This window comes from Theobroma umbraticum, unplaced genomic scaffold, assembly GCF_002168275.2.
Source record: "Theobroma umbraticum cultivar Fairchild unplaced genomic scaffold, ASM216827v3 scaffold_50.0, whole genome shotgun sequence".
In the NCBI taxonomy this organism is placed as follows: domain Eukaryota; kingdom Viridiplantae; phylum Streptophyta; class Magnoliopsida; order Malvales; family Malvaceae; genus Theobroma; species Theobroma umbraticum.
The window spans coordinates 2,981,607-2,994,996 of NW_018397261.1; the positions used below are offsets into that span (position 1 = coordinate 2,981,607).

The 13,390-nt window shown below is 34.0% G+C and overlaps 1 protein-coding gene across 3 annotated transcripts; it reads left to right on the top strand.

The window, feature by feature from the left end:
• Positions 1-636: 636 nt before the first annotated feature.
• On the top strand, positions 637-7,170 carry LOC110418492 (ASC1-like protein). Of its 3 annotated transcripts, XR_016351335.1 has the most exons (8): positions 726-907; positions 3,033-3,262; positions 3,425-3,580; positions 3,757-3,942; positions 4,880-5,061; positions 5,936-6,007; positions 6,142-6,196; positions 6,908-7,170. XR_016351335.1 is itself a non-coding variant. In XM_021431236.2 (7 exons), the coding sequence occupies exons 1-6, from the start codon at positions 770-772 to the stop codon at positions 5,962-5,964; spliced, it is 921 nt and encodes a 306-aa protein (XP_021286911.1). In that variant the 5' UTR covers positions 637-769; the 3' UTR covers positions 5,965-6,007; positions 6,142-6,863. The 3 variants fall into 3 exon arrangements, 2 of the variants coding, with proteins under 2 accessions (XP_021286911.1, XP_089639977.1); XM_021431236.2 differs by lacking the exon at positions 6,908-7,170 and having other exon boundaries at positions 637-907; positions 6,142-6,863; XM_089783851.1 differs by lacking the exons at positions 6,142-6,196; positions 6,908-7,170 and having other exon boundaries at positions 5,936-6,091.
• The last annotated feature ends 6,220 nt before the right edge of the window (positions 7,171-13,390 follow it).

Sequence of the window (13,390 nt, forward strand, 5' to 3'; positions counted from 1 at the left end):
TATAATTCCATCATTCCAATTTAAAACTAAAAATCGTAAAACAATTATAATAAAATAATAATTTCTATCAAGTAGGTGAGAAATTCATCAATATCAACCAAAAACACAATAAAATCCAACATGAACACAAGAGAATCATAATAAAATCCAAATAATATTCATAATCTGTCGACATAATAAATCACCAATATTCAAGATTGAAAACTCATTCCTCACTGCACATATAATTCTTGAGTCGCAAAATTTATTTATAAAATAAAAATAATATATCAATAATATTAAAAAAAAATTTATATTACTTATTTAGACAAATCATAAATAAATAAATTATGCAAGTCGATATGATAATTTTATTAATAAAATAAAATAATTTTATATATTTAAAATATGAAATTATCATGTTTTAATCGAATCAAAATGATTAATACACAATATAATTATTTTAAATTTAAACCCATTTAATTCCTTGTCATTCTTTAATGGCGATCAAAATTACGGGATTGACGACTCACCGGCCACACTATTGTTACCCTCCCGTGCCGTCTCCAGCCCGCTAGAGTTAAATTTCTGTTTTCCCTTTCGTTGTGCTGTGGGTCACCTCGCGAACGCACTTTTCCGTAGGAAAAAGGAGCATGGTTTCAACTCCGAAATAGTAAAGAAGAAACATGGCTGTCTCTCTCAATCCCAACTACTCCTCATTTCACCTTTACAAATCTTATCAATTTTATTCTCTCTCACAAAATACTCCAAGTTCTTTCGTTACAAACAAATGGGTCTTTTTGGATTGTCCAACTCAATCAACTGGGAGTCAGAGTCTTACCCAGAACTCAACGATTTCTTGCTCCTTCCTTTCTTTGCTCTTTTCTTCCCTGCTGTCAGGTTTTTCCTAAACAAACTTGTCTTTGAGGTATCTAAACTATCATTTTTTCTTCCCCGTTCTGTTTTTTTGACTCTCATCTTCGTTTTTTCTCTAATTGTTTCGTTATGGTGGAATTGCGGGTCAAAGAAAAGAGTTTTAGTTCAACGCTATTATTCCTTGTTGACTTTTATTTTGATTTGCGATTAGATTTTTTGTTGAATGAATTATGATCTTAGACCTTTCCTTTTTGTGCCATCTACCTATAGTTTTAATAGTATAAGTTTGATTTCTAAGAATAACCCTGTTTAGAGAGAGCGGTTAGCATGATTCAATTACTCAACTTGGAATTGAAAATATTCACTTCTATAACATAACTGCTGGAAAATTGGATTGGAATCTGGATTTGTATGAACTGCATTATGTTATTTAACGTAATCACAGCAACTTCTTTTAACTACTTTCTATGTTTTTTTTTTCTACATGAACAGTTGAGATTAATGAAAGTCAAAAACTCTCACAATCAAGTTGGTTTTGTGACATATTCAAAAATCACGCTTCAGCACATTTCTCAGCTTAGAATTTTTTCTCTAGTCTTGATGGACTAGATCGGGTTTACAGTCTTTACTTAATTATTTGGTTTCAATTCTTTGATTATTGTTGACTTATATGTTTAAAATTGCTCTGATTTTTATTATAGATCATCGATTTCTTATGAAGGGTTTTAAACACTATTTCACTAAGCAAATTTAGGATGAAAAGGATTTAAAACTTCGATCTTCGATATTTTTTTGATAACTTGCCATCTCATGTGAGACTGATTCTGCCATTTGCTTAATTTGGGGAGATTAAGTTTTTGAGTTTGATGTTGTGACAAGTACTAAAGTGACCCTATGGTATCTCCTTTTATAATAGTGAAATGCTTTCTTAATGACCATGCCTCATGAGTCATGACTGCTAATGCTAGGTTATAGTGTTTCAGTTATTTCAGGATATATCTATCAAAGCATGCTAAAGTTGATTTCAGAAAGGAGGCAGCTCCAGCCTTCATACAATCATGCATCTCCAAATCTTTATGTTGTAATGAAGTTTCAATCTACATTTAACATGGAGGACAATTTTGGGGATTTGCTTTGATGTCTGATAGAGGAAAAGGGCCTGTGTAGAAATTAAATGAAACTGTTAGAAAAATATTTTGATTTGCTATGATGTCCTATAAAGGAAAAGGTTTTGTGTAAAAATTAGATGAAGCTGTAAGAAAAATATTTTGCAAAACATACCAATATATGATCAAAGGGATAAAGAGATCATGGTCAATGTTGCCCTCTTTATGCTTGACTATAATAAGTCTTATCCATTGCAGAATCCATACTTTGATGGATCTAGATCTTCCTTGTTGATCCACCAAATATGTCATATGTGCTCCCTTAAGGGATTAAGTTATACTCAAATCTTAGTCTCAAGGAGGATATAATGGTAACAAGTTGGTTGGCCAAGATTAATGAGCATGAATCTTACCCTCCCTAACAAACACTACTAGTGACCTTTGACCCACCAAGCCACTTCAGAGTTAGCTTTTTTAGATTTAAGCCACAACCATTGTTGGTTGAAGGCTAACAGGAAAACTGTAAATGTAAGAACAAAAATTCATATGTTGTCATATGATCATATGACCATTAACATTGTGATAAAATGCTCTACCCTCTAGGGCAGAGTGCTAATGGTTCAACAAGAAAGAGGAAAGGTGGTATGGGATTTTTGTGTCTTGTTCTGAAGTATCAGTGGATTCTATGTCCATTCTCCTCTCAATTGATGATGATTGCAATGATAAAATGTGAAAAATAGAGAGGATGTTTGCAGTTAGTTAAAAGCATCTGGGCTTACATCTAACATCTTTCCATACAGGGTCCTTGTTATTGATATTTACTTATTCCATTTCTTTTAGTTAGGACCTTTTTTGCATAATCAATAAATTCTTAATCTTTTATATTGCTTTGAACAATTTTGACAGGATCATGAAATAGTAGTGAGAAATGACTGATACTTGGTAAAAGTACATTCATGGTGTTAATTGAAACCTGCATTCATGATTTATGGCTTCAACTTCTCATCTCTTGCTATTTACCTTTTCTCAAAAGTTTGCCTGATTTGAAGTTGCTGTTAATATTTTATGCAGAATCTGGCTAGGAGACTGGTCCTTGGCAAAGCCCACACCTTGCAGGAGGTTCATACGCATGATAGTAGGAAGAAACTCAACAAATTCAAAGAGTCAGCATGGAAGTGTGTCTACTTTCTTTCATCAGAATGTTTGACCATTTATGTATCCTACGGTGAGCCTTGGTTTACCAATACCAAGTATTTTTGGGAAGGACCTGGAGAACAGGCTTGGCCTGATCTAAAAATTAAGTAAGCGCCTGACTCATGTATTTATAATGTTTCCATATCAAAGTCAGTTAGCATTATCTTTTCATGTTCGATCGGACACTTATCTGTATTCTCAGATTCTTAGTCATGTTTAAGACATCTCATGTTTTCTTGGTAGATGATTTGCTTGTTTTTGATGCTCAGATTGAAGTTGAAAGGATTATACATGTATGTTGGTGGATTCTATACATATTCCCTATTTGCATTGTTTTTTTGGGAGACAAGGCGTTCAGACTTTGTGGTGTCCATGGTTCATCATGTAGCAAGTATCATTCTCATCGTGCTATCTTACATATGCAGGTATTTCATTCAGTGTACAAATGCATCGCAGCTCCTATTTTCTACTTTTTCTGTGAAGAATCGAGTTTACGTCTGTTACCAATTCTTTCATAACTTTCTGATGTCTAATTAATGTTTTGGTTGAAGTAATGCTCTCATCCTTTTGCATCTTAGTAATTTTCTTCTGCCTGTTGCAGGTTTGCTCGTGTAGGTTCAGTTGCTTTTGCCCTTCATGATGGGAGTGATGTGTTCCTAGAAATTGCAAAGATGTCAAAATATAGTGGCTTTGAATGGCCTGCTAGTGTCTCATTTATTCTTTTTGCCCTCTCTTGGACCATTCTTCGCATGATTCTTTTCCCGTTCTGGGTAATCTGGAGTACAAGGTGAGCCTCGGTCTGAGCTTAACTGGAACTTTTTAATGTTTTTGGGTATTGCTCTGTATTATGTGCCTTTGTTTTATAACATCCTACAGGACATGAAACAATGAATTACTCATGATCCATTTATTTTACGATATCAATGTATATGCATTAACTGAGGAGAATTGTTGATCTGATGAAAGTATAATTCAATGCCATAGGGTAGATGAAAAGTGTTCCAGAACTGCCGGGACAAAGAAATTTTGAAAAATGTAGAAACTGATTAATAGAATTAGATGTAGATTACATTTGTTTGCCGATCTCCATATATCCTTGCATCAGAACATGGCCCCATTATATATCCAGAGTTTCAGCTACTTTTTTTTCTTTTCTTTAAAATGCTAATGAAAGGATTCAACACAATGTGTAGAATTATGGAAGAATAAAGCAAAGTTCACCCTTGGGCTCATTTTTGTGCCTTTTGCATTTATGTTTGGTTATTATGAGACTAAGAGCTATTGCGACTTTTCTCAGTAATCCCAGTTTTTAGATATTTCTCTCTCCTGCTTGCATAACATTAAATTCTTAATTCATCATTGGAATGTTGTTTCTAATTTTTAATTAAAATCTTCAAGTTCTAGTTTCCTCTTATGAGCTGAGAACCCAAGTTTAGAAGCTCTGAACTGTATCATTTTCTGTTTTCGTTTTTCTTCTTTTATGTCTGTTTTCCATTTTGTCATTCCTTTTTGTCTTTACTTATTTTCATTGTTAACTGGCTGTTTTACTGCAACTTTGCTTGGCCTGCTGATGTCACTGGCCCTTCACTGTCTCTGGGAAACTCCTTACTTTATCCTCCTTTACCTTTAGTGTTTTGCTTTCTCCAGTTGGAGGCTATGTGAATTGCTTGCTTTCTTTTAGGATTTTAACCCCTCAAATTTTTTTTTTAATTTATATTTCACAGCTATGAAGTTCTTTTGACATTGGACAAGGAGAAGCACATGGTGGATGGATCTATATACTATTATTTGTTTAACACTCTTTTGTTCTCCTTGCTTGTTCTTCATCTTTATTGGTGGGTCTTGATGATAAGAGTGATTATCAGACAAATCCATTCCGGAGGACAGGTTGATGATGTTCGATCAGGTATGAGCCATCTAGAAATGATTTTAAATTGCAGCTATGCTGAATTAGGAACACATATCTAAGGGAAGAAAGAAGAAAAAGAAGTAAAAGTTAAAGCATTGATAGGATAATTCTAAATTTATGAGAATGTAAAACTTTTTCTTCTTTAACATCATTAGGAGAAACGAATAGATATCTGACATCAACACTAGAAAATGAATTATTAATTTGGAGGTTGCAAAGACTATAACTTATGCGGAGAACACTGCACAGAAAAGGAAATCATTCTGGATAACCCTTTGTTACTGAGCATCAAACTGGCAACCCAACTGTACATATGTAGTTGTAACCTGTTGATGCACGTTTTGCTCACTGATAATAATTATGCTTTCACAACCTGAGGGACAAACCATGTTCCAAGCTTTTTTGAAGCGTAAGTAAGGAGAACTTGAAAAGTTTGTGTTGATGATGCTTAAAGTCTTAACTCAGTTGTGGCTGTGAGGACTAAATAAATGGACTGAAATGGTTGCTGTTATTGTCATTTGAAAATAGTAGGTTTTTATATGTTCAAACTTGATAAAGCAGCTAGTTACCTAAGAACAGAAAAAGTTCTCTCAGATGCAAGAAATTTGACTGCAGGGAAAATTGTTCTGTTGATATTGCGGCAGCATTTAAGCAGTTCATTTTTTTTTTTTATAATTGGGGGAGAGGGATTCGAACCCTGCTCTTTAGGCAGGGAGATAAGGCACCAACCAATGAGTCAAATGCTCGAGTTCATTTAAACAGTTCATTTTGTTTATATTTTAAGTCAAATTTTTTACTTTATATGAATTAGGAAAAGGATACTATTACTCTATCTCGTAATGCAAAGTCTGAATATCCTGTTGTTCTGCAGATTCTGAAGATGACGAACATGATGACTGAATAAATAAATATTCCAGAACACCATATATACTTGTATGCCAAGGTATTTAGGAAAACATAGTTTCATCATTTTGTAAAAATTAATTTGCTTTCAACCTTCTGTTTTTTTCTTCTTTGTTGGATGCAATTAATGCAGTCTTGTCCCCTGTTTTCTTGTTTTCCTTCTTCCTTGGATAGATGGACCTTGACAAAAGGCATGCTCATCTTTGTCTTCACTCTTTCATTTCTACATGTAAGTTGGTATAGCCTCAAATTCTGATTGGCAGAGTTTGCATTCTATATTGTGTGATAGACAAGTACTTCAAAAAGCAAGGATCAAAATAAAAACACTTACAGATCATGATAGGTCGAGGGAAATCTGAAGGCTTAAGGTGTAATATTTGTCACGTTAACTCAGTACTTGGCCTCTTACTTTTACAAATTTTTAAGGATGAATAGTCTTTTGTCCAATATCTCTTTTCACCTTAGATGTTTAAGGTAGTCTCAAGATTTTTGGCATGGGGGTCAACTTAGCTTCTTACTGGCACTCTCCCCTTCCTTCAGGGTTACAATACTAATTTTATGCAAAGATTAAAAAGTTCCTTTTATTTATAATATACTCTGTAGGTGACTGTATTTCCTAGTTAATACTTGCATCAAGGACACTGCTAGGATGATCAGGACTCTTGAAATCACATTGCTTTCCTTAGTCTGGTTTATAATTTAGTATAAGTTGAATGTGTTCTTATGCATCTTGCAGACACACACACACTGATAAATATTTAATTTTAGTGTGTAGTTAGTTAACAAATTAATTGGTCTAGGGTTTAGGGTTATACAGCTAATGGTAAGAGAATTGAAAACTATAAAATTAGGTGGTGCCATGCTTAAACCATAAGGTTTGCCTGGTAGGTTGTCGAGCAAGAGGTAACAAATCTGTTGATTTGTCAATTCCAATATGCAGGGATGGATATTTATGGTGGTTGCAGCTTGAAAAATCTTGTATGCATTGGTAAATTCTTTGGCTTTCTTATATAAATTCATATAAAATTTGGAGCATTGCTAGTTTAGTCATTGTTCTGTGAAACGTGGACTTTCCAACAATCTGAAGTAGTTGGTTTGTCTTCTTATGCAAAATTTTCTTTGGTGAAAGGCTTTGTTTGTTGTAATCCATATAGCTGACAATGTTGTGCATAAAAGGCATTGTGTGTTTTTGTGATATGCATGAATCTTCCCTCTCAAATTGCTGTGTTTTGTACTATTATTTCGTTGCATAGTAACACTAAAATGTTTCAACAAATATCGTTAAACACATTAAAATATTTCAAAAAATATAAATGGAAGTGCACTAAAATGTTCCAACAACTGTGTGCAAGAAAATATTAAAATTGTTCCAAGTTTCTAATTTCTAAAAATTACAAATATTGAGATGTTCCAACAACAAGAATTAAGTAGGGAAACCAAATTTCATTGTATATGTTTAATGATTTATCAATACGATGATATAGATTCACAATTCATTGGTCGTCATTTATTCATTTAATTATCTATATAAATATATAAATTATTTACTACTTTATTTATAATCGCTATGATTAATGAAATTAGTTCATAAAGTTTTTAAACTTTTTATGCCAATGTATTAAATAAAGAAGCAATTTGTATATACCTATTTAAGCATGCCATGTCGTGGTTTTTGCCCTTCAAATTAAAGATCAAAATTCTTATATTAATTTTTTAGTTTGTTAAATTATTATAATGAAAGTAGGTACTATTTTTTTTTTACCAAATTTGTATTTTTCAATATCTAAATTAAACAAAAGGTTAATGTGGTTATGGATTTGATTTTCATGGACTACATTTTGAATCTTCATTTAAGAGTTGATTAATTTGATTAGTCAAAAAAAAAATTGAATCGATTGAATTAACTAATCTTATTAATTGAATTAACTAAACTATTTTAATTAAAATTTTTTGATCAATTTGATTTTAATAGGATTGTTTGATTAATTTGGTTTTAATCCAATTATGCTCACTTGGCTAATATAAATATTTATAGGGTAAAATATTCAGACTTTCTTAACTTTTGAATATAATTTCATACAAATTCATTAATTTTAAAAATAGATAATGAGACCTAAACGTACAAATATCATTAACAAAAACTATAAAATGATTAAAATATATTTTTTTCATTCTCTCTTATTTGTTTTTCTCTCAAACAATGTGATTGGCCGACGATACTCTTTGAGGAGCGCAAGATCGACACTCTCCAGGGGAGCATTGATCATGCTCCTTAGAAAGAGTGGCAATCACGCTCTTCTGGCATTCCCTGAGGAGCACGAGATTGGCAATCCCTAGGGGAGCGCTGCCAAATAACGTTTCTGAAGGGATGTGCGCCAGATCTTATCGGATCTAATCATCCATAGGCAAATTCGGTCGAGGGGAGGTCGATCGACAAATAGAAGTGTCGTCGACTAGTCACATTCTTTGAGAGAAAATAAAATAAGGGAGAAAAGATTTTTTTTAATAGGAAAAAAATTTAAAAATAAAAATTATAATTTATATACTGTGTAATTTTTTAAATAAATGAAAAATAAAATTATTAAAAAAAATTACTACATGAATAAACTAACGAAAATATGAAGGGATCTTTTATTTCTACTTATAAAGGAGTTTTTCAGTTTGATCTTGCCACTGAAATTCCTTTCCTTATTAAAGAGAAAAAAGATGGCAAAAAAGCGGTTCCCAGACAAAAGAAACGGGAGAGGGAAACATATATATGAGATCAGAAATTCTCAGTGGAGAGTATCTGTCAGAATAACTCTACTTTTTTTGTTTTACCTTTGTAGATATTTTTTATATGGCTATGTCAGTGACTTCCCTTGTCCCATTAGTCACAGCCATGGTAGAATCCGACGTTTGAGTGTCTTTGTAGCTGGAATAAAGAGACCCACAGCCAATGGCAATGCTGAAATAGATACACATCTAAAGGTTAGACGTTTAAGCATGAACAAGTTTAAGTTGGGATGGATTTGGAGTATTTCATGCGCAACACAATTGAATTTTAGCAGTTATTCTTCAATTTTAATAGGGTAAAACATTTAGGCATTCTTAAATTTTAATCAAAATCATACGAAAATTTATTAATTTTTAATGTAAATATTCGGTTTCAAACATTTAAATAATATTAATATTAAATATGAAATGTCTAAAATATTTTTTTTATTATTTCTTTCTCTCAAGTTGGTCGGCAACGTGCCTTTCACCGATCGATCACCCATCTTCACCCTGCGCTCTGATGCTTCCTTGGGAACTCTAATCGAGCTATTTAAGAGAGCCCCAAATTAGGCTCCCTAAGGGAGTATTGGTTCTAATGCTTGGGAAACCTAATCTTTGGCCATGGGTGATCAAAAATTTTTTCATAAAAAATAAAAAATATAATTTATTTAATTATAATTTTTAAAATTAAAAAAATTATTTTAAAAATATTATCATATTATTAAAATAATAAAAATATTAACAATTGACTAATGATTAGATTTATATGTTTAGTGAAAATATTTTTTTAAAACGGAGTGTCTATTTTGAATACTAATAACTTTCTATGTAATTTTAGTCAAAACTTAAGAGTGTTTGCGTATTTTATCTATCTTAATATGACTATGCATAAAGTTCACGTGTATTAATATTTTTCTCCAATCTTGGTTAAGTTTGATGACTGCTCTCAAGCTTGGTTAAGTTTTTCTCCAATTTACCCTAGAGTTTAGTTTAAGGATTAATATTTTTATATATCAATGATGGAAATTTTGAACTTAAAATATTGTCCTATATCTTGAGTAATTAAAAAAAATACATTCTTCTCTTTCCAAGATACTAGAAACAATGTTTTAACCCAAAAGATCAATAACATAAACCCATTATAGTATTTTGTGTCATCGGGTTTTTATGTTTTTTGGCCATTATTTGTGACACTAGTTCAATGCACATAAGAGTGACCAACTTAAACATACCATCATGGTGGTTGGCATTGTATATACTGTATTTGTTCTGAAATCAACTGCGGGTAAATTTGAAGTTTTTTTTAATTTATTTTTTGTCTAAGAGATCAATAAATTGATAAACAAACCTTGATACATTTCCTTTTCTTTTTCAATGTTAAGAACGATTTCTTTTAAAATTCAAAGATAGATTATGGGCCTGATCGTACATCAGACTGCAACGTTTTCCAAAATGAAAAATAAGCAATATACTGATTCATTTCTTTTTGTCTTGAACACCAAAAAAAAAAAGCTCAGAAAATTTCCAATATAGATGTTCTTCATTTTGGCCACTTTGGTGGCTTGAATTCTTATACTCATCAAAATCCAGCAAGAATCTGGGTTTGGTTGCTTTTATTTTTTTTTTTGAAAAGTGGAATTTATTGGCTATTAACCGATAAACCATTGATAGTCTCGAACTGGAGCTGCCAGAAACTCTCATTGGTATGAAAGAAAACCGGTATGACAAGAAAAGCCAAAACAAAAAAGTTCACACACTGCTTACATAACCCAGTAGCATGCCCTTATCAATCAGAACCTCACAAAAAACCTCTATCCTACCTAAGATAAAAAATAACAGCAGGGAACAAGGAGGCTAAACAACGACGACATAATTCCTAAGAAACAACCTCAAACAGTGACAGCAATACCCAAAGACCACAAAACAAAAATGACCCAAAAACAGAGAAGAGATTTTAAGAACCCTTGAAGCCCTTGATCATCAAAACCAAGATCCATTCGGAGTAAAAAAGTTGACAGCACGTTGACAGACCCGAGCGAAGAAGAATCAACATAATCAACTTGACACGCACCACTGGCAAAGGAACCAAGACACGGCTACATCTCTCAGTTCATATATCCGCAGGAAATCCTACTGCCTATAACCCCTTCTTTAACCAACTTTTCAGCAACTTTTTTCAAAAAATTTTATTGAATACCCTCACGAGGAGCAAAACGAGTTGATCATGGTCTGTTATGCTCTGAAGTGAAGAGACATCATAGGGTCATCTCCGCCATAACTGTACATTCGACAACAAAATTCCACCTTTCCCATAAGTAAAAAAAAAAACATGACCAATATGGATACTGTTCACCTTCATCCATACAACACCAACCATCCCAGCAGCTTCTTCAGTCGCCACACTTACCCACAGCACCCGATTCTCAGAAAAGTCTTGACCCCAAAGGTAAAGAGATTTTTTCACATTACTTGGGTTCCTTTCTCACTTTAACAATGGCACCAAAAGTTGAGGCCTATTCCAGCACAGACACCAGGTCCTCTGTGCGTTGAACCCCAGCTTTTGCAAGTCGATCGGCCAGTTTGTTATTCTCTCTAAAAGTGTGCCTCACCTCCCATCTTCGTACATCATTTTTCAATCGTTCAATATGGAGAACCCATTTTCTTAATCTCCAGAGTGCTTCCAAAGGTTTGTTCACCCATTTAACAGCATTACATGAGTCACTCTCAATTATCAAACTGTGTGATTGATTCCATTTGGATGGAATAAACAACAAGAAAGCTTCCCGAATTGCTCTAATTTCAGAAAGATTTGAATCCCCTATGCCTATAGCCTTCGAGAAAATGATCTTAACATGTCCGTGTTCATCCCTCATTGCTCCCCCAATCCCAGCCTCCCTGGGCATCCTTTGGCTGCTCCATCAACATTGAACTTCATTTCCCCCTGAGTTGGTTTGCATCACCCCTCAATCTTCCTACCATGTCCCACATTTACTAAATTAGCTCCAAATTGGGGGAACCTGTAGGTGTCCAGAATCTCACCATACTCATAGGCCACTTCGCTTTGGCCCAAATGGTTACCCTCAGTTTACTAATTTCATACGCCTGATTCGAATCCCAAGCTATGCCTTTGAACACAACTTCATTCCTCTGCAGCCATACAGACCATGAAACTGCATAGAAAGCCATTTTCAAATCTGTCTCTCCCCTTTTGTTATTGTCGCCTCATTCCATATGTTGAAAAATTCATAACATTACTAGGGACCACCCAACATGCTTCCCAATCTTCACTCCATTTTGCCCAAACCTTCCATACTTTTGGACAATGAAGAAATAGATGCCTTGTAGTCTCCTGCTCCCTGTGACACAAGACACATCTAGCTGCCTCATTATTAATTAATCCTCTTCGTAGTAATTCATACTTGACTGCCACCTTTTCATGGATTATCTGCCAACAAAACACTTCCATTCGATACGGTGCTAAATTCGATCATATTCTCTTCCACACACTTTCATTACTCCTTCCATTTGTGAGTTTTTGCTTGCAAAAAGATTTAACTGTGTAATGGCCAGAAGCAGTACCTTTCCAAGCAAGAGAATCCGTTAATTTTTTGCTTAGATGGTATTGTCCAATGCATTCTTTCAGTTGATTTAGCTGGTCTTCCTCCCACCCAAATGTTGGCCTACTTAATTGCACTTCCCACACCCATATTTCCTCTTCCCATCTACCAAACTCCTGGATGTATCCATCTTTATTCCTTGCAAGGGCAAAGATTCTAGGATAAAGCTCCTTTAAAGTACCACCATCAGTCCACCTATCGGCCCAAAACAAGATTCTGCTTCCGTCACCTACAACCAGTTGCATGCCAGTGCTCACCTGCAAAGAAAAATCATAACTGGGGATAGGGGTTTGATAATATTTTTCCACACTGTTGAAACTCTCCTGTTTGCACTCTTCTCAGGTAAAAGGCTGATGGGATTTTCTCCTACTTTCTCCACAATTACCTCTCTCCATAAACTGCCCATCTCACTCCCATACCTCCAAAGCCATTTATTAAGTAAGGCTTTGTTCTTGACCTCTATATCAATGATCCCTAGCCCCTCATTCTTCTTATAATTGCATACTTTGTTCCACTCAATGTAGTGTATTTTTTGTTTCTCTTCACTGCCGCACCATAAAAATCTCATTTCAATTTTCTCCAACTCCTTTATCACTATTTTTGGAATTTAGAATATAGACATGTAAAAGATAGGTAAGCTAGAAAGAACTGACCGAAGTAATGCAACTCTTCCTCCTATAGATAGCGTCTTGGCTTTCCATCCTGCTAACCTAGTCTCAAATTTCTCTATGATTGGTTTCCACGTTTGTATCGAGTTGGGATTTGCCCCTAGTGGCAACCCCAAGAACACCATGGGAATATCATCAAACCTACAGTTAATCCTCTCAGCACAAACTCTACCAAAATTCTCATCTTTCCTATTCCCACTAGGCTGCTCTTATGAAAATTTAATTCTCATACCTTGAAATTGCTTGGAAGCATCTTAATATCCTTTTGGCATTGACAAGGCTCTCAATCTCTGATTTAAGGAAGATCATAGTGTCATCAGCAAACTATAAATGGGAGATTCTCAACCCCCTTATTCCAATTGAAATTCCTTTACACAGTCC

Excerpts from the sequence above, each read along its gene's own strand:
- LOC110418492 (XM_021431236.2), top strand. The coding sequence starts at position 770 with ATGGGTCTTTTTGGATTGTCCAACTCAATCAACTGGGAGTCAGAGTCT. Across the intron at positions 3,263-3,424 it reads TGGCCTGATCTAAAAATTAA|ATTGAAGTTGAAAGGATTAT; the intron begins GTAAGCGCCTGA and ends TTTGATGCTCAG. Across the intron at positions 3,943-4,879 it reads TGGGTAATCTGGAGTACAAG|CTATGAAGTTCTTTTGACAT; the intron begins GTGAGCCTCGGT and ends TATATTTCACAG.